Raw genomic sequence first — 25,522 nt, forward strand, 5'->3', positions numbered from 1 at the left:
AATGCCCAGAAAGATTTAGGCAATCTAGACATCATTGAAATTCTCTGACACCATTTCTAAACACTTCTCAACTGATAAGGCATGCCAGGAGCCCTTAAAAGACTACACAAAACTCTCTTACCTTAACTTAGTCCTATACTAAGTTCCTCCCCACTTGGGGAGCTTCTTTTCTTTCCTCTTCTACTTTCCAATAAACTTTTCTACTTTCCAACTCTGAGTTTGAGTATTTTTATTATTCGGTATTTTCATTTTTGAAAATGTTGAAGAACCTGGGAACCAAGAACAAACAGAGACCACCACTTCTGCCTGACTGTGTCAGGATCCAGCCCAGGTTGGGCGCGTGCAAGGCAAACGCCCTACCCTCTGTGCTATCTCTCACATCCAATACTTGAAGTTTCTTGAGTCGCCGATAACTTTTACTCCACACTGATGATATGACTCTGCTATTTAAGTATCTACCTGGGCCTGCTGGGAGATAGAATTTTAACTCATACTAACCAGGCCCTGGTTCTTAAGGATAGTTCAGTAAGGCGAAGGTAAGGAGGGTGCTAGAAAGTCGATGAAGAAAAAGAGAGATGCTTTTGCATAAGGAGAGGCTTTTGCATACAGAGACTGCAGTGGGTCAGAACGATAGTACAGAGGATAGGGCGCTTGCTTTTCATGCAGCAGACCTGGGACTGATCCCCGGGACCTCAAATGGTTCCCTGAGTCCACCAGGAGTGATTCCAGAGAGCAGAGTCAAGAGTAAGCCCTGAGCACCGAGGGTGTGGGTCTCTCCCCAGCTCCCCTCGTCCTTGCTGATATAAAAAGAGGCTGAAGGAGGAAGGAATGAAAACCTAGAAACTAATAGTTTTCTTAAGAGCACCAGGCTATCAAACTGAGCAGATGTTTGAATGAAAATGGTCTGTGCCCTGCTTATCTTCTACTAACTATGGATCTTCTCAGGAAACGTCCATGATGAATGGAGACTTTAGGGGCTGGGGTGGGTGAAAATAAATGGCCAGAAAGTGTTCTCTTCATTACCGAGTTTCGTTGAACCCCACCAAGCCCATGCAAACCTCATCACAGAGGTGCAAGAGGCAGCAACTGCTCCTAGAATGAGAAATGATTCCTAGAATAAAAGCTCTTATCACCACCTTTCACCTTAAACAGCCTCCCAGTGAGCAGACGGAGGCCAAAAGCCAGTGTTTTATTTCTCCAAAAGAGTAAACTCGCTTCTCAAGTCCAGGCCTCTACCTTTCATTGAATCTGCCCGGCAATCAAGCACGTTTAGGTGCACACAGCTAACCCCATATCCCTACATGACAGCTGCCAGATGCAGTAGTGGCTGGACAAAGTATGCTGTCCGGGTCATTGGATCTCAGCCATCACTAGGGAAGTTTCATGGCAGCAGTTAGTTATGACATGGACTTGGTAAAATCAATTGCCATGACTCCAACACCCCTGACTTATATTAATATCCAATACAAAAATGCAAACCATCCTGTAGTCCTAGTGCATTCCAAAGGATCGGTCAGCCTGTGATGGATATACTTTCACCCAAGAAAAGGGCTCTGTTAAGATATTAACTCATATTAATATTTAACATTTTAAAAATTGAATCACTGTGAGATGCAGTTACAAAGCTTTCACGATTGACTTTCAGTCCACCAGTATACATTTTCCACCACCAATTTCCCCAGTATCCCTCCTGCCAACTCCAACCCACCTCACCCCCTGCCTCTGTGGTAGACAATTTTCTTCTTACTTTCAACTTTTGGCCATAATGGTTTGCAATACAGATACTGAGACTCATATTAATATTAACTAATATGAATCCCTTCAACCTCCATCCATTTTGTCCCAAACAGCAGACACACACACACACAGACACAGACACACAGACACACACTCCTGTATTATACAAATATTTGTAACAGGAACAAATACTTCGTGTAGCATTTCAGGAAAGTGTGTGTTGCGGGTTGGTGATCTCTGGCCCTATATATTTTTTAATTTAAACCACTGTGAGATAGACCCTTACAAAGCTATTTATGATTGGGTTTCAGTCATACAGTATTCCAACACCCATCCCTTCACCAGTGTACATTTCCCAGCACCAGTGTCTCCCAGGTTCCCTCCCATCACCGCTCCATGGCCTCAGACGCTTTTCTTCTCTGACTGTCGGTCTGTCTGTCTGTCTGTCTGTCTGTGTCTCTCTCCCTCCCTCCTTTGGAGCACTGCGGTTTGCACTATTCATTCTGATCTTTCTGGCCCTATCTTTCACCCTCCAGGTTCCCTGCAGCAGCTGGCAACGCAGAGCCGAGAAGATTTCTCAGCAAGAGGTTCTTTTCCTCCAGGAAAAACACCTTCCCCGCCCCCAGCCCAGCGCTCGCCCTTCTGGGGACCGCGCGCGCGCCCGCGGGGGGACCAGCCCTTATCGCGGGGCAGCGCCCCTGCAGGCGGCGACAGGCGCGCGGACTACAACTCCCAGCCTGCCCTGCGCCCGCCCGCCTGCCCGCCTGCCCGCCCGCCGCCACCGCCGCTCGGGAGCCCGAGTGGGCCGTGGCCCTCCTGCCCCGAAGGTTCCGGCTCGCGCGGCGGCGGACGTGGGCCGCGGGGAGCGCGCGCGGAGGCATGGCGGGGCTGCTGGGCCGGCGGGGCGCGGGCGCGTGCTGGCGCGGGCTGCGTGCGTGGTGCGCGCCCCCGCAGAGCCGCGCGCTGGGCCTGGGCCGAGCGGCGGCGGGCGGCGGCGGCGGCGGCGCGGGGCTGCGGGGCGGCCGGCTGGCCGCGGCGCTGGCCGGGCTGGCGGGGCTGGCGGCCGCGGCGCTCGGGCGGGCCGAGCGCGCCGAGATGGTGTCCCGGAGCAGCCCGGGGGCGCGGGGCCTCGAGGAAGAGGACGACGAGCTGGCCCGCCGCTGCCGCCGCTTCATGGCCCGGCCCGTGACCGACCTGCAGGAGCTGCGGGCGCGGCCGGGCGACATGAAGACCCGGATGGAGCTGCTCATCCTGGAGACGCAGGCGCAGGTGTGCCAGGCGCTGGCACAGGTGGATGGGGGCGCCCGCTTCTCGGTGGACCGCTGGGAGCGGAAGGAAGGTGAGGAGGTGGGCCGGGCGCTGGAGGGGTGGGGGTGGGGGTGGGGGGCGCAGGAAAGCTCCGCGCTCCCTCGGGGATGGAGAGGGCGTGCGTGCAAGGGTTTCCCAGAGGGTCGGTCCAGCGATGCGCGCCCGGGAAGGGGTTTGCAGAGAGGGCGTCAGTCCGTTTGCCGACGCCGACCCAGGTATCTCTAAAAAGGCAGGTGCCGCGCCGTTCAAAAAGCTTCTCAGTTTTCGGATGGCGTTTGAAAATACAAGCCTTGGAGCGATAGTACAGCCTTTAGGGTGTTTGCCTTGCACGCGGACGACCCGGGTTCGATTCCCGGCATCACATATGGTCCCCTGGGCACCGCCAGGGGTGATTCCTGAGTGCAGAGCCGGGAGTTAACCCCTGTGTATCGCTGGGTGTGACCCCCGGAAGGGAGGGAGGGAGGGAGGAAGGAAAGAAGGAAGGAAAGAAAACACAAGGAAGGAAGGAAGGAAGGAAGGAAGGAAGGGAGGGAGGGAGGAAGGGAGGAAAGAAAATTCAAGGAAGGAAGGAAGATAGGAAGGAAAGAAGGAAGGAAGAAAGGAAGGGAGGGAGGGAAGTAGAGAAGGAATGAAGGGAAGAAGGAAGGAAGGAAAGAAAGATAGGAAGGAAGGAAAGAAGGAACGAAAGAAGGGAAGAAGGAAGGAAGGAAGAAAGGAAGGGAGGAAGGGAGGGAAGGAAGTAGGGAAGGAATGAAGGGAAGAAGGAAGGAAGGAAAAAAGGAAGGTAGGAAGGAAAGAAGGAACGAAAGAAGGGAAGAAGGAAGGAAAGAAAATATAAGCCTAGGGCTTGCATGCAGCCAGCAAGCCTTTGTCTGTGCCCCAAGTTGTTATGGTGCATAGATTTACCCTCTTTTTCGTCCCGTTTTGTGGACGCACGCAGCCATTCTCCTGTCTTGGCGAAGGAATGGCCCTGTTCTCTTCCTCTTTTCCCCACGTTACACAGAATATACTTGATTGGCATCTCAATATCGCTCCCGCATTCCAGCAGATTTTTTTCTTAGGAAAAATCCTTTCTTCTAACTGCAGACAAGCCGCCCCCCTCCACCCTCCAACCCCCCCCTTCCATATTAAAAACTAATTGTCCGGGTTGTTATTGTCTATGCAGTGAAATCCGGTATCTTGTTCATCATAGGCTGGAAGGGTTCCTCACTTTTCCAGCCCAAGAATAACCACAGAAATTTCTCATCAGATCTGAAGTTGTGGAACTGCCCCCATCTGGTTTCAGTCCGGTTTTCATAGTATTTTCTATCTTGGAATGTTTCCAAGCTGAGACCACAGAACCAGGCCACAGCTTCAAGCGCTACTATAAGAGTGATCCTAAAGAAGTTAATTCGGTTTTTGGTTCCTCTTGTTTCCTCACCTATGAGAAGAGATTAGAAATAGCATGAGAATAATATTCAGAGTGAGATGACAGTGTGTGGAGCTTTTGAAAGACTGTCCCTAAATGGAAAGTAGTTGAGATAGATTGTTTGGGCCTCCTGCCGCTTGTGCCTGCTTGAATGTGGTGTTTCACCACCACCCGCAGCTGTAGTTTCTCCTTTGAAATGAACAGGGTTGTACTGGATCCTTGTCTGGATGGCCGCACCAGCTTGGAACACTCTGAATGAGCACTCTGTGAATCTTCATGAAATAGTAGCACTCCCGCATTACAGCAGATCTAAAACACTCCCGTGTTTAAAAAAATAATAAAACAAGTCCCTGTAATATAATATTCCTGGGTGTTGATGTCTCAGTTTAATTTCAGTGATAATTTTAATTTAATTTTAACGATGGCCTCAGTTTAATTTCAAATCCCAGACATTCAAATATATGCTTTTTTTTTTAAGTTGCCTGTAAAGAAAAGGCAAATAGAGACTGAGAAAAGCTGCTTATGAAACGCTTAAATTTGTCAGTAATGGAACACTTTACCTAGAGCTATTCCCATTTATTTGTTTTTTTGCAGGGGTGAGGTGGGCTATACTTTTAGGTGCCCAGGCTCAGTGTTTGGGAGTTGCCCTTAGTAATGTTGGGAATTCAACTGGGTTGGCCACATGTACTGCAAAGGCCTTAACGGCTGTGTTTTTTTCTGGTTCCTGGCATTCCAGTTTGTTTGTTTTGGAGCCACACTCACTGATGCTCAAAGGTTACTCCTGGCTCTGCTAGGAATTATTCCTGGCGGTGGTTGGGGGGGGGGGGGGGGGGGAACTATATCGGATGCTGGGGATCGAACCCGGTGGGCTATGTGCAAGGGAAATGTCCTAGCAGCTGTCCTATGGCACCAGCCCCATTGGCTTTCCTGCTTTTGAAAAAGCCTGAAAGCAGGTAGCTTTCTCTCATATATCCTAACTAGTACAAGCCGTTCTGAATGGGAGGATCAAAGGAAAATGCTCCAGGATTTATTTTAGATGGTGTTCTAAGAATATAGAAAAAAGATTTTGTGAGGTGATCCGTCCCTGCTGTCAGTAACCAGTGTCAGAACGCTACACCAGTTAGCTAAATTTATTGTACTTTAAGAACCTGAATGCACTGCTACTATAGAAGATGTCGAAAACGGACTGTCATTCTGAATCCCATCCCCTTTATGTAGGTGAGTTGACGGTTTTGCACCTGCCCTCACGTTCTCTCCTTTCCCGTTTCTGTAAACAGGAGGAGGGGGTATCAGCTGTGTCCTTCAAGATGGGCATGTTTTCGAAAAAGCTGGCGTAAGCATTTCTGTCGTCCATGGGAATCTTTCTGAGGAAGCAGCAAAGCAAATGAGAAGCAGAGGGAAAAATTTGAAGACTAAAGATGGTAAATCAGACAGTTTCAGCAACCTTTAATAGTTCCCGCCCCCCCCCCCCCATTTATTTCTAAAATGAGTATCACTTGTATTGCTTGTATAGAAAAGAATTTGAGAGTGTATTCCATACAAACACTTTCACAGTTCAAGTTCTATTTTAAGACACATTCAGAAAACACCTTTGGAAACTTGATCTAGAACACATGTTGAAGTTCATCTGTGTCAAGGCAGGTGATACGGACTGTGTTTTACTTTCCAGGTAAATTACCGTTTTCTGCCATGGGAGTGAGCTCTGTTATCCACCCAAAGAATCCTCATGCTCCTACTATTCATTTCAACTACAGATACTTTGAAGTGGAAGAAGCTGATGGTAAGGGTCTCTGGAACTGTAGAATGTATTACTGTATAATACATGTATTTAAAAATAGGTCTAAAGGGTATAACATCTGAAAGGGACAAAGAATAAATACAGTTTTACATGGGGTTTTCAGGACGCTTCTGAATACTTACTCCTTGGTGCAGTGGATTATATATTAGATGTGAACATGGTATTGGCTGTAAGGCTCCTTGGTTTCCTCCAAGACAGGGAAGTTTTTATTTTGGGGCCACACTTGGTAGCACTCAGGACTTAAACCTCGATCGTGCTCAGGGATCACTCCTGGTCGAACTTGAGGGACCACATGTGGTGCTTGGGATTGAACCCGGGTTGGGCACATGCATGGAGTCTTACACAGAAGGAATGATTTTTGCAAAGAAAGGGTTCTTTGCAAATAATTCATCTGCAGAAATTTATTACATCCTTACCTTATGTGTAAGGTATTGAAATGGAATACTTGATTTTGGAAACTTGTTTTCTAAATACCTAACTTTGCTTGTCACCGAAGCATTTTCTGTGGGTTTAAGTAAGGGTACAGTTGATCCCTTATGCCCTTCTGTGCCAGTCACATCACACGACTCCACATCAGAGCACCTAGGCAGTTTCCATAGGTGATAGCATTTAGTCTTTGTATTTTTTGTTTTGAAAACACAGTTTGACTCACTTCTTCCTGCATAAAGGTTGGTAACTACTACTTGACAACCCATAGACTTTACTAAGTGCATGTAATGGTGGGGGTGCATTTCTCAGGGGCCATTCCTGGTGGTTCTCTGGGGACTCTTGGGGGGGTGCTAAGGGTAAAACCAGAACTCTTGCTTGCAAAATATGAGTACCAGGCCCTTGATGTTCCTGGCCACCCAGTAAGTGTTTGAACGCTGCTGAGAGAAAAGGGGAAACGATGATTCTAAATACAGGGAACCTCAGAATCTCAGGAGTGTATAGATGTCTGGACTGGACTTTGGTTTTTTTTTTTTTTTTAATAAGTTTTGACTTGCCATAGTTTTAAAAAAACTTTACCTGTGGTTCTCTCCAAGGCTGAGATCTGCTGCGTGTCCCGTGAGTGAGATGTTTGGTTATTCCTGCCACTGTGGATATCATTTCCTTGCCTGATTCTACTTTCAACTCTTTTGTTTCTGCTTTAACCATTTTTTTTTTTTGCCTCTCTCTAAGCCTTACGGGCGATTCAGAGAATTCCAGTTCCATGGGGCTTTTTTTTTTTTTTCAATTTTTTTGGTTTCATAAACTAAGCTGATAACTAAATTCTGTAATACAACAATAAGGCCCTGTGAAGTTTGCATTAATGTCATGTCTTGATTTGGCAGGTAACACGCAGTGGTGGTTTGGCGGTGGATGTGACCTCACTCCAACATACTTGAACAAAGAGGATGCTGTACATTTTCACAGAACTCTGAAGGAGGCTTGTGACCCGCATGGTACAGATCTCTATCCCAAATTCAAAAAATGGTAGGTAAAGGTATTGGATTGCCATGAACCTGAAAGTATATCCTCCTGTATTTGTAGATCGCAAAGGCGGTTACCATGTTACTTGAGGTTATGAAGGGTGGACTGTTTTTCTTTGTACTATAGAGTAAAATAACAGTTTTAGTAAGTTATTTTTGTAGTAATATCATAAGTTCTCATTCATTCTCCTCCATTGGTTTTTGGAAACTCTGACTTTAAAAGAAAGAACACATGCAACTCTGAACAGTTCTGTCTGTTTTGAGAGATAGTACTACTGAAAACTGCAGTTACAGGGATATAACATGAGAGATCTTTTTTTTTTCTCTCACAAGTCAACATCCTTTACAAGAGCAGGGTTGGTGGGGTAGATTATCCTTTATTTTTGGTTTCCTCTTCTTGCATTTACTGAGACTATTTTAATATTTTGCCTTCCGTGTTGGGACCACACTTGGTGATTTTCAGGTCTTACTCTTGGCTCTTTACGCTCAGGGGTCACTCCTGGCTGAGCTTTGGGGACCATTTGTGGGGAATTGAATCTGGGTAATCACCTTACCCACTGTACTCTCTCTCCAGCGCCTGAGATGACTTTAATATAAATGAAATATAGAGGATATAGGTTAGTTTTAATTCATTGAATTCATGGTCCTGTGAAGAGAGATTTTGTGATAATGTGATTAAATTAAAGCTGACTGCTGCTCAGAATGTGCTTTATCTTTGTTAACGAAATATGCAGGTGTAGGAAAGCCTACAGTTCTGCGTGAATTGTTCCACTGCATTCGTTCCAGGATTCGCCTTTGTTGCTCTTTTCGTTCTCTTTTTTGAATTTAAGCATTCTAGCCATTTGTTTGATTTTTGTATTTGGGCCACACCTGGTGATGTTTAGGAGGGTTACTCCAGGCTTTGTGCTCAGAAATTATTTCTGGTGGTACTCTGGGGACTATATGAGTTGCCGGGGATCAAACCCAATTGGCCTCCTGCAAGGCAAGTACCTTCCCTGTCTAGTTTTTTAAGGTAACATTTTAAATAGGTTTTCGGTTGTTTGTACAGGTCTTTCTCTTTTGGGGAGGGCTTGGTGGGGGTGGGCCCACATGTGTCAGTGTTCAGGGCTTAACTCTTGCATGCTGGGGATTGAACAAGGGTCAGCTGCATGCAAGGCAAGTGCCTTCACTACTGTTGCTCTGGGCCCCTTATACAGGTGATTTTATTTAGGGACTTTTGTCAAGATCATCAGAAGGACTATTTCCACAGTGTTAGACTATTTCACAAAGTTAGCTTTTAGAAAATTATTGTTTGAAAAACTTGCTCTACGAGCTACAGAGGAAAAAAACTCCAGCAAAGTTGGGTTGTTTTGTGAGCTCACCCACAGAGGGTAGCTGTCTGAAGACCCCTCTCCTCTGTCAGACATGCTACTAAGCACTCCTGTTTTCTTGCTCATTGACTCTACTTTCCTGTCCTCCTCCCCTTCCAAAAGTAGTGGCGCCCCTTGCTTTAAGAAAAAGTCCTACTCTTCCTGTTCGTTTTATCACTTGAGTTCCCAGAGTTCCACCTCCTTTTTAGAGGTCTCAAACTTACTGGACCACAGCCCTCTTTTCCAAGGAAAGGGAATCACTTAGCTCCCTGCTGGAACTCTCTTCCTTAAATTCAGTTTCCCCCACCCCCATGCCCCTGGTACCCGCCTAACTGCACTAGAGGCCATTACCTTCAGGTTCCATCCGCCCGGGGAACACTCTTGCCCACTCACCTTGGGAGCCCCTGAGAAAGAAGTTGACCCCCCTGGTGCTTTGCAGGCTGGAGTTTTCTTTTTCTTTTTTTTTTTAAATTTTTATTAGTGAAACACCATGAGGCCACCATGAGGCACAGTTGTAGACTTACAAATTTTTGTGCTTGGGTTTTGATTTTACAATGATCAAATACCCATCCCTCCACCAGTGCCCATTTTCCAGCACCATGGATCCCAGTATCCTTCCCAATCCCCCATCCCCCCATCCCACCCTGCCTCTGTGACAGGGCATTCCCTTTTGTTTTCTCTCTCCTTTTGGGTATTGTGGTCTGCAGAAGAGGCATTGAGTGGCAGTCATGTTTGGTCTATAGTCTACTTTCAGCATGCTTCCCCCATCCTGGGAAGATCCTCCAAACACCCTTTATTTGGTGCTCCCTTCTCTATCTGAGCTGCCTTTTCCCCTAGCATGCCCGGCTGGCCTCTAAGCCATGGAGTAATCCTCCTGGCACTGATCTCGGCTATTCTTGGGTATTAATCTCCTATTTTGTTACTTTATGTCCCTCAGATGAAAGCAGTCTTTTTATGTCTATCCCTCTCTTTCTGACTCATTTCGCTTAGCATGGTACTTTCCATGTAGTACCACTTGTATGTAAATTTCATGACTTCATCTCTTCTAACAGCTACATAGTAGGAGTTTTCTTTTCCTGCATTGCATTTTCTACACTGGTGAGAGCTTCAGGAAATCCCTAGTTTACTGTGAGATTAAAGATAAGGGCAGCCAGTTGGCATTCATCACAGCCAGAGCTATCTCTGATTGTCCTGTCTCTGTTTTCCCCTCCGCCTGTGGTTGCCGGGTTTGTTTAGGTGTGACGATTACTTTTTCATCACCCATCGAGGAGAGCGGAGGGGCATCGGCGGGATCTTCTTCGACGACCTGGACTCTCCGTCCAAGGAGGAGGTGTTTGGCTTCGTGAAGAGCTGTGCCCAGGCCGTGGTTCCTTCGTACATTCCCCTGGTGAAGAAGCACTGCCGTGACTCATTCACCCCCCAGGAGAAGCTGTGGCAGCAGCTGCGGAGGGGACGGTGAGAGTGGCCCGCTAGCGCGTTTCCCTGCGTCACCCTGAGGGGCAGCGGGAGCTGTGACGGCTCTGGGCAATGTTCCAGCTTAGCTCAGTATTTTGTCACGGTTGCTTCATACTCGTGCGAGTCTGTTCATAACTATGTGCCTATTAAGTAAAAATATTATGTAAGATGGGGGGGGAAGCAAAGTTTACTTATGTAGTAGTGCTTTGCAGCAGGCAGGTACTAATTTTTGTTTGTTTTGGGGCCACACCTGTTCAGGTGTGAACCTGCTCAGGTTTTACTCCTGCCAGACCTGCTCAGGGCTTACTCCTGGCTGGACTCCAGGGACCACATGGCGTGCCAGGGATCATATACACCGTCCCTGGGTCAGTGGTGTGCTGGACGCGGGCTCTGCCTGCTGTGCAAGGGCTCAAGCATTGGCAAGTAATACGTTTAATTATAGCAGGCAGTGACTAATTTAAATATGCAGGGTTTTTTTTTTTTTTTTTTTTTTTACTTTTTGGGTCACACCCAGCGATGCACAAGGGTTACTCCTGGCTCTGCGCTCAGAAATTACTCCTGGCAGTGCTCAGAGGACCATATGGGATGCTGGGAATCGAACCTGGGTTAACTGTGTGCAACGCAAACGCCCCACCTGCTGTGCTATCATCCCAGCCCCATAAATATGCAGAATTGAATTCAGCTGATTTCATTTAGTCTTCTAGCAATACTCTAGGTATTCTACCAAGATATGGGAGAATCTTTTCTTAAATTTGGAATGGCCCCTTTTTTTAAAAAAAAAAAATCTGTCTTTAAGTTTCATGGAAGCCATTGTAATGGAAATACTCATTTCAACTTGTGGAGTCCAGTCTGTGCACCCACCCGTGTGTTAGGCGTTTTATATCTCATTTTCTCCAAAACGGTTGAGATTGCTATAACATCACTTTATAGGTGTTCAACCTACTCTCAGAAAGCCAAGATTATTCATTTGGTAATCCAAGCTCTCAGGGTGGATCTGGGTCTTTTTGACTTCAGCGGGTTGCAAGGTTTTTCTTATACACAAAGTTATTACAAGCAGGGTTGTGCTTGAGTTTTTTTTTTTGTTCTTTAGCTTAAGACAGTCCTTGAGCCACCTGGCTCTGTGCTTTGTACTGGAAGCTGGTTTGAGGGTGTGGTCAGGGGCTGTTTTTAGGAATCAGCTTCGTAATGCTCTGCTGGCTCTCAGCAGCTTCTTATCAACCAGGAATTCCCTGTTCAGGATCATACCAAAACTTCTCTTTTCTACTTTCTGACTCAGGAGTATGGACTTTTAGCCCACGCCCATCCCCATCCTCCAAAAGACCAGCTTAAAAATAATATTCTAGGGACTGGAGCAATAGCATGAGCTAGCTCGCTCTCTCTCTCTCTCTCTCTCTCTCTCTCTCTCTTCCCCCCCTCTTCCCCCCAACCTCCCTCTCTCCCCTTTCTCTCCCTTTCTTTCTCTCTCATTGTTGTTTCGGGTGATTTGTCAAATACACTTTTACCCTTCCCTTCTTCTTTGACTTGACATGTCCCCTGTGGCTATAGAGGTGAGTGTGTCACAAACCTGCTTTGATGTAGCTCACAACTCCTTCAGTGGGGAAGACAGACCCAAGAGAATCATTCAAAACTACAGAAAGTGCAGGTTTTGTGAATACTAATTAGGTGAAATCTTTCAAATTTCTCAGACATAGGAATATATATATATATGTATATATATATAAAATACACACACACACACACACACACACACACACACCCCTCCCCGCCAAACTTCTCTTTTCTACTTTCTGACTCAGGAGTATGGACTTTTAGCCCACGCCCATCCCCACCCTCCAAAAGACCAGCTTAAAAAACCAAACATATAGTTTTTCTTTCTTTCTTTCAACTGTTTAATAACAAGACTTTGTGGAAATTCCCTTTGTGTGTATCAGCACATGCCAGGTGTCACCGAGTTAGGCAGTGTGGGGGCCGTTAGATTAATTTCCTGTGGTGTGGTTTGACTGTTCTTCAGAGCTGCCTCCTACCACCCTTATCTGTGGGCCTGAAGATGGCGGGAAATTCTGGGGCATGAGATAACCTTGCTTTCACTCCAGTCATCAGCACCACGTCGCATTCATCAACCTTATCTGTACCCTTCACATTTTATTCTGTCACCTTCCACCCCCTGCCTCACACTTGAGTTTCCTTGCGGCGGGTCTGGCGGCTTCCCCTTTGCCATCGTCAGCTCTTACCTGCCACTCTCAATCTTTCGCCCACTGCTTTCACTTTTTCCCCCCCAGTTCTTGAAATTCAGTTTATAGTCTTCTTTTCCTCTTGACAGATGTGAGCGGACTCTTAACTTATTAACTTGCTGTTGTTTTGTTGTGTTTGGGGAAAGAGAGAGGGTAAAATTTAGGCAATAGGTCAGTTGAAGAGAAAGATTAAAGTTCATCATTTCGCAGGTACTTCAGAGACAATACAGGTATAGAAAGGATGAGAAAGACCACAGCAAGGTGAAGCCTGGTAGGTGTCAGGGAGGTGTGTGTGTGGGGCGGGGAGGGGGGGTGGGGAAGGGTTCCATTCAGTCAAAACCGAGGGAAAAGGCAACCCAGGAACCTCAGAGGAAGCTCATTTAGGGGACTACAGACAAGGGCTCTGAAAAGTGGCTCTTAAACTAAAGAATCACAGCTGTTTCTTATATATCCTATTTCAGAAAGGGTGAAAAGCTGGTGAGAGACTGAAATTCATGGTCTCGGTCAGCAAGAAGTTAAGTTTCAGTTAGATTATCTTTTGGACCGGGTCCAAGAGGGTCCTAAATGGGCATTAATATGCAAAATCCACTTAATGATAGATAAATGATGAGGGTGAGAAAGGAATTCAGGAGTATGATGGAAGTTGCCAAAGACTATTTTTTTCTTATGTAGAAGGATGAAAATCGATGTACTGTGGGAGTCGAGAGAATATTTGCTTCCAGGTGTGAATCAGTGGGGAAGAGTATTTTAGGGATATTTGAAACAGAATAACTTTTCCTTGATATGCATTTAAATAGAAGAAATATTTATATTTGGGGCCGGAGCAATTGTACAGCAGGTAAATTTGCCTTCTACGTGACCAATCCTGTTTCCATCCCTGCCTCACCATGTGGTCCCCTGAGCCCACCAGAAGTGATCTCTGAGCACTGCCAGGTGTGGCCCCAAAGCAAAGCAAACACTTAATGGAAATATTAGAGGGAATAGTCACTGAAAGTTGTAGATTTATGACAGTCTGAATCCTTCTGGGCAGTGTAAGTCCTGTTTTTATAAATTGGGGAGAAGAAATCCTTTTATAAAGGATCCAGGATTTAAAGGCAATCACAGAGTTTTAAGATTAAAAAAAAAAGTTTTAGTTCTGACTATAGCAATTAATGGAGAACTAATGTAACAAGCTAGATTTTAGCCGATGCTAAAGGTACTGTTCTTAAAAGTGTGAAACTAAGAACTGCATCTCAGCCACCATATTTTACTAAGATTCTAATCAGTCTATGGCAAGGCCAAGTTATACAACTACATTTTAGTGCTGTTAGCTACTTTAATGTGTCAGCAGTAGATGTATCACTATCAGTATGTTGGTATCAATCGCTTGACATCTCATTTACTTGAGTACCAGCATGTTCTAGTCAGGGAAATCTTCCATTCTGGAATCACTCCTGGGGGTGGGGGGGAGATAGGGGGTGGGGGAAGGGCCAGGGGAACTGTGCTGTCTTATAAAGGCTCTCTTCTCCCTCCCTCTCTCTCTCTCCCTTTCCCCCTCTCTCCCTTTCTCCTTCCCTCTCTGTCTCTCACTCTCCCCTTCTATTTTTCCCCCCTCTAAAATTTTTATTCCGCCCCTACTTCATTTTCCTTATCCCGTCGCTGCAGTGACCGCCTTGGTTCTCTCTTTTGGTTTTAGTGATTGCTGGGGTCGTGTGCTTGGTTGTGGTGCTCACACACTGACCTATGATTCTTGTTGGGGTCGCACAATCCAGTTTTGCAACCAATGATTCCAACAGTAGTGCTGCCAGGGTTTACTCAGCATAGGGGAGGATGTAGGCGATCTACCCACATCCTCATTTACTACTTTTTTTTTTTTAAACAAAGATGTAAAGGATTGTTTATTGTATATAACATAAATTATTTGATGGTAGTACATTTTTTAGGGCAACCTTCCCTGTGGTGCTGGGGGACCAGAGTGACACTTGTCTGTGTGGTATGAGGCTGATGCTTCAGGGGTTGGGCCAGGCCACTCTGCAGTGTTTAGGGCTGAGAAAACGGTGTTAACAGCACCTGGAGGTGCTCGGGACCACATGGTGTTCGGGCCTGCATGTGCACCCCGCTCTGAGCTGTCTCTCCAGCTTACGAAGATATATTGTCAGCTGCGTCATGTTCTAGAGTTTAAGGCTTAATCTTCAAAATGTTCCCTTAGCAATGTTTTTGGTGTTTGGTTTGGGGCCACACGTAGCTGTGCTCAGGGCTTACTCCTGGCAGGCTCAGGGGACCAAATGAGGTGCCAGGGATAGAGCCTGGGTTGGCCACATGCATGGTGAGTGCCCTACCTGCTGTACGGTTGCCCTGGCTCTCCCTTTAACAAGTGTTGGTTAATCCAGTTGTCCTGTTTGTCAGCCCTTCAGTCTTTATGTTCCTTGTTCTTTGCCTCAAAATAAACATCTCAACCACACTTGGAAAACTTCCCACCTGTAGTCATGGAAATCCAGTGTTTTCAGGCAGTTTACTTTAGGACCACTTTTCAGGGTCAGAGTAGATAAATCTGTCAAGTCTACTTTTCAGACCTTGGGTGTGGGAGGGATACTTTATTATTATTATTATTATTATTTTGCTTTTGGGGTCACACCCATTGTTGCACAGGGGTTACTCTTGGCTTATGCACTCAGGAATTACTCCTGGCAGTGCTCGGGGGACCATATGGGATGCTGGGAATCAAACCCAGGTCAGTTGCATGCAAGGCAAATGCCCTACCCATTGTGCTATCGCTCCAGTCCCAGGAGGGAAACTTTAATTTCTATATTTAGCGTTCTACCAAACTGATCATTGGGAAAAACCTTACAAAGACTGTATTGGTTTAAAAAAAAAAACAAAAACCCAAAACCTAGGTTTAACCTGCGTATGACCTCAGAAGAACCAGACAGCGGTGTCTGTGTGACTTTTGCACAGGCAGCAGGACGATGCTGCTGGCGGCAGAGAGACCTCTTGGTGCAGCATTGTTGTCATTGTTGTCTTTAAATTGCTACTCCTTTGAGTTCTCAGCTTTGTGTCTCTTCTGTTTATTTTTGAGAAGAACCTTGTTGTTTTGCGGCTGCTCTGTGTTGCTGCTGGGTCTCTGTGCTATTGTTCCTTGGATAGAATACCCTTTTATTTATCCAGGCCAGATGGAGAAAACTCAACTGTAGGCTGCTGTTTCCTGTGCCAGTCCCAGCTGATGGAAGTGGTGGTGGTGGCTGGAGGGGTCACCCGAAGAAGTCCCCCTTTATGTATTTTTTGTGAACCAGTTATCAAGATTTCTGTTGACTCTGCTGTTTAATGCTGTTTGTTGTCTTTTTATTTCAGATATGTAGAATTTAATCTGCTGTATGATCGGGGCACAAAGTTTGGGCTCTTCACTCCAGGCTCCAGGATTGAGAGCATCTTGATGTCTTTACCTCTGACTGCCCGGTAAGGTTGAGTTATCATTCTTATTCACCCACCTCCATCCCTTAAACCCCACAGTTTAAGGCTGTGAACACCCCAGTGTCTTCATCTAAAGACTTTTGGGATTTGGATTTGCATTAGAAAAATTGCAGTGTAATAAATAAGAAAAACAAACTTGTTTAAGGGGTGACATGATCAGTGTTAGACCCAGTGTAGAATATTTGCCTTGCAAGTGTGAGGTCCTGGCTTCAGTTCTTGGCACTGCTAAAATAGCATCAACAGTAACAATAACAAATTAGTGGTGTAAAGATCTATGATTGATTTTTTTTTGGTTTTAAGAAAGTAAGAAAGGGCTGGAGGGTTTTGCCGACCTTGTCTTCAGTGTACTTTATGGATTCTGGCCTGATGTTGAGATCTTTTACCCATTTTTTTTTATTAATGAAACACCATTAGGTACAGTTATAGACATAAATTTTTGTGCTTGGGTTTCAGTTACACAATGATTAAGTACCCATCCCTCCACCAGTGCCCATCCTCCACCACCACAGGTCCCAGCATGCCTCCCACCCCCCATCCCCCCCATCCCACCCTGCCTCTGTGGCAGGGCATTCCCCCTTGTTCTCTCTCTCTTCTTTTGGGTACTGTGTTTTGCAAGAGAGGCATTGAGTGGCAATAATGTTTGATCTATAGTCTACTTTCAGCATGCTTCTCCCACCCTGGGAGGATCCTCACAACACCCTTTATTTGGTGCTCTCTTCTCTATCTGAGCTTCCTTTTCCCCTAGCACATGTGACTGGCCTCCAAGTCATGGAGCAAAATTCCTGGTACTAATCTCAGCCATTCCTGGGTGTTAGTCTCCCATTTTGTTGCTTTATGTTCCGCAGATGAATGCAATCTTCCTGTGTCTATCCTGCTCTTTCCAACTCATTTCGCTTAACATGATACTTTCCATGTAGTACCACTTGTATGTAAATTTCATAACTTCATCTATTGAAGCTAATGGTATCTTCAAAGACGACACACCACCGACCAACCAAGTGGAAACAGAGATAGACAAATGGAACTATCTTGAATTAAGAAGCTTCTGCACCTCAAAAGATACAGTGACCAGAATACAGAGACAAACTACAGAATGGGAAAGGATACTTACCCAATACCCATCTGATAAGGGGTTGATATCAAGAATCTACAAAGCACTGGTTGAACTCTACAAGAAGAAAACATCTACTCCCATCAAAAAATGGGGTGATGAAATGAAGGAAACTTTCCTAAAGAAGTTAGATTGCATTCATCTGCGGAACATAAAGCAAAAAAATGAGAGACTAACACCCAGGAGTGGCTGAGATTAGTACCAGGAATTTTGCTAAATTCTTTAGGAAAGTTTAGGAAATCTGAATGGCTAAATGGCACATAATTTTGCTAAATTCTTTAGGAAAGTTTAGGAAATCTGAATGGCTAAATGGCACATAAGAAAATGCTCTACATCACTAATCATCAGGGAGATTCAGATCAAAACAACAATGAGATATCATCTCACCCCACAGAGACTGGCCCATGTCCAAAAGAACAAAAACAACCAATGTTGGCATGGATGTGGCGAGAAAGGGACCCTCCTTCACTATTGGTGGGATTGCTGTCTGATTCAGCCCTTTTGGAAAACAGTATGGACAATTCTCAAAAAATTAGAAATTGAGCTCCCATTTGACAGCACTACTGGGAATATATCCTGGAGAAGCAAAAAAGTACAGTCGAAATGACATCTGCACTTCTATGTTCATTGCTGCACTATTCACAATAGCCAGAATCTGGAAAAAATCAGTGCCCAAGAACAGATGACTGGTTAAAGAAATTTTGGTACATCTACACAATGGAGTACTATGTTGCTGTTAGAAAAGATGAAGTCATGAAATTTACATACAAGTGGTACTACATATCATGCTAAGTGTAATGAGTCACAAAGAGAGGGACAGACATAGAAATATTGCATTCATCTGGGTAATATAAAATAACAGAATGGTAGTCGAACACCCAAGAATATTTGAGATAAGTACCAGGAAGTTCACTCCATGGCTTGGAAGCCCTCTGCACATGCTAGGGGAAAAGCAGCTCAGATAGAGAAGGGAGCACCAAATAGTGTTGGGAGGATCCTTCCAGGATGAGAGATGCATGCTGAAAATAGACTATAGACCGAACATGATTGCCATCAATTCCTCTTTTGCAAACCACAGTACCCCAAAGGAGAGAGATTACAAAAGAATGCCCTGCCACAGGGGTGCGGTGAGATGGGGGGAGTGGTGGAGGATGGGAGGGATACTGGGAGCATTGGAGGTGCAGAATGGGCACTGGTGGAGGGTACTTAATCATTGTATAAGTGAAACCCAAGCACAAAAAATTGTAAGTCTACAACTGTACCTCATGGTGTTGAGCTAATAAAAATTTGAAGAAAAAAAAAAAGAATGGGCTGGAGAGAATAGTACAGGTTGTAAGGCGCTTGCCTTGCATGCAGCTGACCCTGATTTTATCATTAGTACAGCTTATGGTCCCTTAAAACCCACCAGTAGTAATCTCTGAGTACAGAACCAGTAGTAAGCTCTGAGCACTGCAAGGTGTGGCCGAAACCCTCCACTCCACCTCCCAAAATAAATAAAAATTAGTACTCTAAAGGCATAAGTATTAAAAAAAAAAAGACTGCCCATTGATGGACTGTGATTCTATATTTTGATAAATTGTTGTTTAGAGTAAAAGCAAATTTTGATTGGGATCATAATATTAGTCCAAGTTTACTAGACTAATTAAGAAACTTTATTCCTTTAGCAGCTAATACATTTTGTTTATTTATTTATTTGTATTTGTTTGGTTTGGGGACCACACCCAATGGTGCTTTGGTTTTAACTCCTAGCTCTGTGCATAGAGATCATTCCCGGGGTTTGGGGGATCATGTGGGGCACCAGGGATCAAAGGGAGTTGCATGTGTGCAAGGCAAGTAGGATCCACTGTACTCTTGCTCTGGCCCATACTACTTTATAAAGGTAAGTGGGTGCAAGACACATTAAGCAAATCAGAGACAAGGAAAGGCATCGTACACGTTTTTTTAGTATTTTTCAGTGGAGTGGTGTGCGAGTGCCATTTATAATTTTCGTGATTATATTTTTTGCTTCTGTTTTGTACCTGCACAGATGGGAGTACATGCACTCACCCTCAGAGAATTCCAAAGAAGCTGAAATTCTGGAAGTTCTGCGCCACCCAAAGGACTGGGTGCATTGATGTAGGCAGTGGCTTTGGGGTTTGAGGGAACACATATGGGACTGCCTCTTCTGCTGTCTAAGTCTGGTACCACTGTGTGTCACTTCAGTATCCGTGCCTTAAATTTCCAGTCTTTACACTGGGGCCCACTATCTCCTGGCAAGTGGTTTTAAGTGTTTAATGTGTTTTAAGTGCCCTAAGTTTACATAGGATGTGTTTTAGTGGTGTGGTGGCACGTTGTCGGTCATTTAGTAGATAGGAAATTTAGACTTTTAGAATCACCTTATGTGATTAGTTTACAAAAAATATGTCGTTGTACTTCCAAGTATGGAGTTAAAGCAATCTAAACATCATTTGTATCAGGAAATGTCTTGTTATTCTGTTACATATTTTTTTTTAGCATTTTAGTTTCTGCTTCCGAAAAAAATGTGTTGTAGAGTAATTTTATTTTCTCTAATGAAATGAGCTTAGGATTCAGAACTAGTAAATTTAGCAAGTAACTGATAGTAAAAGTTTTACTTTGTCATTTATATAGTCGCTTTGATCAAAATCTTTGTTTGTTTCTTTGAAGATCTTAATATTGTAAAATAGTCATTTTTAGAATGAAGAATATTTAAAATACACTTCAGATTTTTTATCTCTGCATGTGTGACAATTGAGTGAGTTCCCGTAGTTACCTCTGTGACATAGTCGTCATTTAAAAAGGGGACATCTAATTGTAATTTTGATTGTTTAAAACTATAATTTGTCATAAGATTCTCTGTACTGCTGAATGTGAAAGCTTATTGGAGTCTGGTATTTAAACTTTAGATTTCAGACAGTTCTCTATTGAAATGGACTAATCTAGGGGATACTGTGAATGTAGGTAATGTTTTTGTTTTGGGAAATGAGGAAATGAGACGAAGGTTAGCTTTGTATAAATATGTATTTTTGAAGGTGGGTAATGAAAATTATCTTCATTTTAAAATGAGAGATTCTGTCATCCTTAAGACAGAATTCAAGAGTTGAAGAGACAGTAAATGTGTTGAGGCACTTGGCCTGTATGCAGCCAACTGTGGCTCATTCCCTGACGCTGCATATGGTACCCTGATTACCACTGAGAGCAACCCTTGAGCACAGAGCTGGCTGTAGCTTCAGGGTGTGGCCTCAGAGCCGAAAAAGAACAAATTATAATAGAATTCTTAATGTAACTTTCTTTTTCATATAATATGAATATTTTACTAATGGTGCATGGAAGTATATAAGGAATCATACCTTCCTACATATTAATAAGCATTATCTTGTGATGTGTTGAATGTATATGACTGCGTGTGACTCTATAGAGTTGAAAAATATATGAATTTAGTTTTAAAAGTTTCACTAATAAATTTTATTATAAGATATGACTAAAGAAATTTTGTATTATTCATCCTTTCCATTCAAACTTTCATTCTTTTTAGGCTAGTTGGTACGAGGAAGACAAATATTTCTTTATGATGTAACTTTGGCTTTTCATTCCTAGTTTACTCAAGGAAAATAAATGTTAAGTTTCACATTCAAACTTTGAGTTTTCTTAATAATAGCAAAAGATGAGATACAATAGGACCAGAGATACATTGTATATGAGTTAAGCTCTTACCTTGCATGCAGCCAACTTTGCTTCAGTCCTCAGTATCACAGATGGTCCCCCAAGCACCACCAAGAGTAATCCTTGAGTGGAGAACCCAGGAGTAAGCCCTGAACACAGCTGGGTGTGACTACCCCCACAAAACAAAACAACAGCAGCAAGAGACACAACATAAATGTCCATCAGCAGGAGAATGAGTAAACATTCTATCCCCATGTTAAAACATCACTGAGTAGATCGCAGGATAGTACAGAGGTTCAGATGCTTGCTTTATGTGGTTGACCGCCAGCACGACTGGGTGTGACTCAACCTTCACCCCTTGCCAGAAAAATAAACTCAACAGCGAAAGTAAACATCTATTGATAAATGCAACCATATGGATGACTATCAAAAGGATTCTGTCAAGTGGAAAATATCAGACACAAAACAGAACACTCATATAGTTCATGATATGAAAACCTATAAAAAAATGAAAACATTAATGATGGAAACTTGATGAGTAATTGCTTGTTAGGGGCTCCGGCTTGAAAATAATATTTAGCCAGCAGCTACTGAGCCCTGGGAATGTGAGATAGTTGTCTGGTCCCTAAATGCTCAAAGGTTTGTGTGCGCAACATGACCGAGACAAAGTCACCCCCATGGGTCGTAGACTTGTAGACTTAAGCCAAAGTTGGGGAAGATAATGGTATATAAAGGGGCAGAAAGGGATGCATTCCATACAAATCACAAGATGGGAAGAGGAAAGTGAATTCTATGGCTTACATGGCTAGATGGGACAGAGTGTCATGAGGGGTCATGGGACTTCTGTGCATTAATGCAGAAGTAGGAAAATAGCTTTTTGGACAATACAGGTGTTGGCCCTCCCTAATAGCGAACTCTGGCCATCGGCCGTTGCAAGGCCATTGAGCCCCACTAATCACCAGGAAATGCCGGTTCCCCGGGCAACAGTTCACCCTTTACAAGGCCGGGAGCCCCGTCACCAATATGGTCAGGGAGCTGCACCAGGAAGAACTCCCAACAGGGAGGGAGAGACAGAACAAGGCTCAAGGAATTTGCCTTGCATCCCCCTCCAATGAGGGTTCAGTTTCCAGACTGCACTGCAATCCCCCAAGAACCACTAGGGGGCACTTCAAGCACCACTGGGTATGCCACTGCCTCCCGCCCCCCCCCTCCTCCCCCTCAAACAGTCCCGCCTTATTTTGAAGGTAATGTTCCCTATCTTGATGGGACAATGGTTACTTCATTTTATTGAACATCTATCGGAACTCATTGAACTTAAGGGAATTTTATTTTATGGGCTGGAGTGATAGCACAGCGGGTAGGGCGTTTGCCTTGCATGCTGCCAACAACATGGCCAACCCGAGTTCGATTCGTCCACCCCTCTCAAAGAGCCCGGCAAGCTGCCGAGAGTATCTTGCCCGCATGGGAAAGCCTGGCAAGCTACCCGTGATGTATTTGACATGCCAAACACGGTAACGACAAAGTCTCACAATGGAGACGTTACTGGGCCCGCTCAAGAAAATCGATGAACAACAGGAGGACAGTGACAGTGATTCTGTTGATGATTGTGCTTCAGTAGAACTAATTAAATAGACAGGAAAGAAGACTGTACTGTAGGCATCTAAGAATATTAAGGCAGAAGCCAGCCTCTGCCTGTCCATCCTTCCATGCTAGTTCCAAGCAATTCTTTGAAATCGATCTGTTGGGGAAGTGAATCAAAAGAATGTGACAGTCTGTTATTAGACCTAGCTGGGGTAGGCCAGTTGCAGCTTATCATGTGTTCCCAAGCGAGATGACGTGTTCCCAAAACTGCTCCAAAGTAGAGCCTTGAAGAAATGTGAAATGTGTCATTGAGGCATGAATGAATAAATACAGTTAAAGCCTTTATAAGGCTTTTGGGTGGCTTGCAGGAAACTCTTCCTTTGGCCTTCCAGCACAATATCTTGTAGTAAAGTTCCCTTGCCCATTAAAACTGTCACATACCAGCCCGGCATGGCCTGGCTTTATCTTTTGTCACCTCATGCCCTGTGTTTATAGGAGAAGGACTAAAGGTTATACCTGGGAAGTCCAGGACTGTGTTCCCATATAATCACTTTCATTATTAGCACATTTTGCCTTTAGTACTGCTCTTATTATGGTCTGTATTCATTTCAAAATGCCTAAGGTGAATCTTTTCAGATTTATAAGACCTTTCACCTCATGGATGACCTAATTTTTGTCTTTCAACAATTTTTTCCAATACCATGTAATATCAGACTTTGTATTACATGGCTTTTTTTTTAAACCCTAATCTCTAAGGTTTTCAGTTTATCTGTCTCAAAGGTCACTTAGAAATTGGTTTCAAGATCAGAGATTTTATACCTGCCACAAATATGGTTTGGAACTCCATGTTTAAAATATTTTACTCTTTTTCCCAAAGAAACACACATGTGGTGTCGGGGCAACTGCAGTCTCATGGGAAGGGGGACGGTACTGGCTCGTCCTTCACGCCCTACTGAGGTCACGAGTTGCCCCCCACGAGCGGCTCTCCAGCACAGCCATAACATCAGATGCACAGAAACCAATCTCGTAATTATCTGGCTCTTTGCAGAAATCCAAAATCACGAGGCCGCTATTGTGGCCATGCAAGATTATATGATTCTCAAAACCAGCTATAGAAACAAAGTATTTCACAATGCCTTTTCAGCAGTTCCGATTGTTGGGGGTGGGGGCAATTCTAAACAATAATGGTGCATATTTTGTCGAAATTATGAATGTAATCAATGTAGAAAAGAGTTAAGTGGAAATCGTCTGCCTCACAGGCATTGGGAGGGGTGGGAAGGGGGTATATTGGGGTTCTTGGTGGTGGAAAATGAGTACTGGTGAAGGGAGAGGTGTTTGATTATTGTATGACCGAGACAAACCTGAAAGCTTAGCAACTTTGCCCACAGTGATTCAATAAATAAATATAAGAAGAAAAATAAATAAATAAAATTATGAAAGTGATAGCACAGCGGTAGGGCGTTTGCCTTGCACGCAGCCAACATGGCCGACCCAAGTTCGATTCCTCCGCCCCTCTCGGAGAGCCCGGCAAGCTACCGAGCGTATCTCACCCACACAGTAAAGCCTGGCAAGCTACCCGTGACGTATTCGATATGCCAAACACAGTAACAAGTCTCATGATGGAGATGTTACTGGGCCTGCTCGAGCAAATTGATGAACAACGGGAGGGCCTTTACTTTCTTTTACTTTATGGAAAAAGAAAAGTAAGGTGGAGTTCATGTCCAATTCAATCAGCTAATCAGTGACTGAATAAATAGCAGTATCCTACATAAAAAAAAAAAGAAACACACATAACATTCCAATTTCACAATAAATCCAATTTGAGTTGTTGAAACATTAACAAAATACTAAATTGAGTGACTGAAACTTACATTAACAAAGCACAAAATCCCTTTACATATAACACAGAACTTTGTAGCGCACTATCTTTACAGGTGGTTTAATACCATTAGCATGCTTGAATCAAACATCAGAACAAAGTAATTAAACTGCATTCCACTTTTTAAAAAATTTTTTATTAGTGAATCACCGTGAGGTACAGTTACAGATTTACATATTTTCGTGCTTGTGTTTCAGTCATTCAGTGCTCGAGTACCCATCCCTCCACCAGTGCCCACCCTCTACCACCGACGATCCCAGCATCCCTCCCCGCCCCCCCCCCCCCCCCCCCCCCCGGTTCAATTCCTGGCACCACAGAGTCTCCCTAGCAGTTTCAGGAGTGATATCTGAGCAGAGTTACAAGTAGTAACTATGGATCACTGGGTGTATCCCAAATCCCCACAACAACAACAACAACCTGTTTGAACATGAAACTTGACAAGCCCATCCTGATATCAGTGAATTCACAGGAATATGTCTACTTAAATATATTCGATTTAAAAAATATTCATCTTAAAAAGTGAATTTGCCTCCTTTTATTATTGATACACCATTTATTATTAAAGAGCTGAGGAGTATCAAATTCAAGTTAACAAAATTATACCAGGTGAATGGACACAGAAAAGAAGGAATTAAATGGCACCGTGGGTAGGGTGTCTGCCTTGCATGCGGAGGACCAGGGTTCGATTCCTCCACCCCTCTTGGAGAACCCGGCAAGCTATCAAGAGTAACTCGCCCGCACGGCAAAGCCTGGCAAGCTACCCGTGGCGTATTCAATATGCCAAAAGCAGTAACAAGTCTCACAATTTGTTGTGAGACATTACTGGTGCCTGCTGGAGCAAATCGATGAACAATGGGAGGACAGTGACAGTGATTATGTATTAGAGGCTAAAATTATAGCTATATGTTTAAATACAAGAGCATATTAAATGCATGCTCTTTGTAATGTGTGATAAATAGAAAATTTTAAAAAGTTTAGTGACACTAGTCTATAAATTTCTGAGACCTTCTCCAGTGCTAAAATTCAAGTATAAAATAAAACTCAGGGCCATAGAAATAGTAGCCATGCAAGCAGCCTACCTGACTCTGATCCAGATATCCGGATCTCTGA

At 44.2% G+C, this 25,522-nt stretch overlaps 1 protein-coding gene across 1 annotated transcript; it reads left to right on the forward strand.

Annotated features, from left to right (window-relative positions):
* The first annotated feature begins 257 nt into the window (after positions 1–257).
* On the forward strand, positions 258–20,767 carry CPOX (coproporphyrinogen oxidase). Its single transcript, XM_056138549.1, has 9 exons — positions 258–331; positions 453–536; positions 2,274–3,076; positions 5,731–5,874; positions 6,123–6,233; positions 7,562–7,703; positions 10,285–10,503; positions 16,062–16,166; positions 19,319–20,767. Exons 1-9 carry the CDS (start codon positions 258–260, stop codon positions 19,404–19,406), a joined length of 1,770 nt encoding a protein of 589 aa, XP_055994524.1. The 3' UTR covers positions 19,407–20,767.
* The last annotated feature ends 4,755 nt before the right edge of the window (positions 20,768–25,522 follow it).

This window comes from Sorex fumeus, unplaced genomic scaffold, assembly GCF_029834395.1.
Source record: "Sorex fumeus unplaced genomic scaffold, SorFum_2.1 ptg000129l, whole genome shotgun sequence".
Lineage (NCBI taxonomy): Eukaryota > Metazoa > Chordata > Mammalia > Eulipotyphla > Soricidae > Sorex > Sorex fumeus.

Excerpts from the sequence above, each read along its gene's own strand:
- CPOX (XM_056138549.1), top strand. The coding sequence starts at position 258 with ATGTTGAAGAACCTGGGAACCAAGAACAAACAGAGACCACCACTTCTG. Across the intron at positions 332-452 it reads TGTGTCAGGATCCAGCCCAG|TATCTACCTGGGCCTGCTGG; the intron begins GTTGGGCGCGTG and ends CTGCTATTTAAG. Across the intron at positions 10,504-16,061 it reads CAGCAGCTGCGGAGGGGACG|ATATGTAGAATTTAATCTGC; the intron begins GTGAGAGTGGCC and ends TTTTTATTTCAG.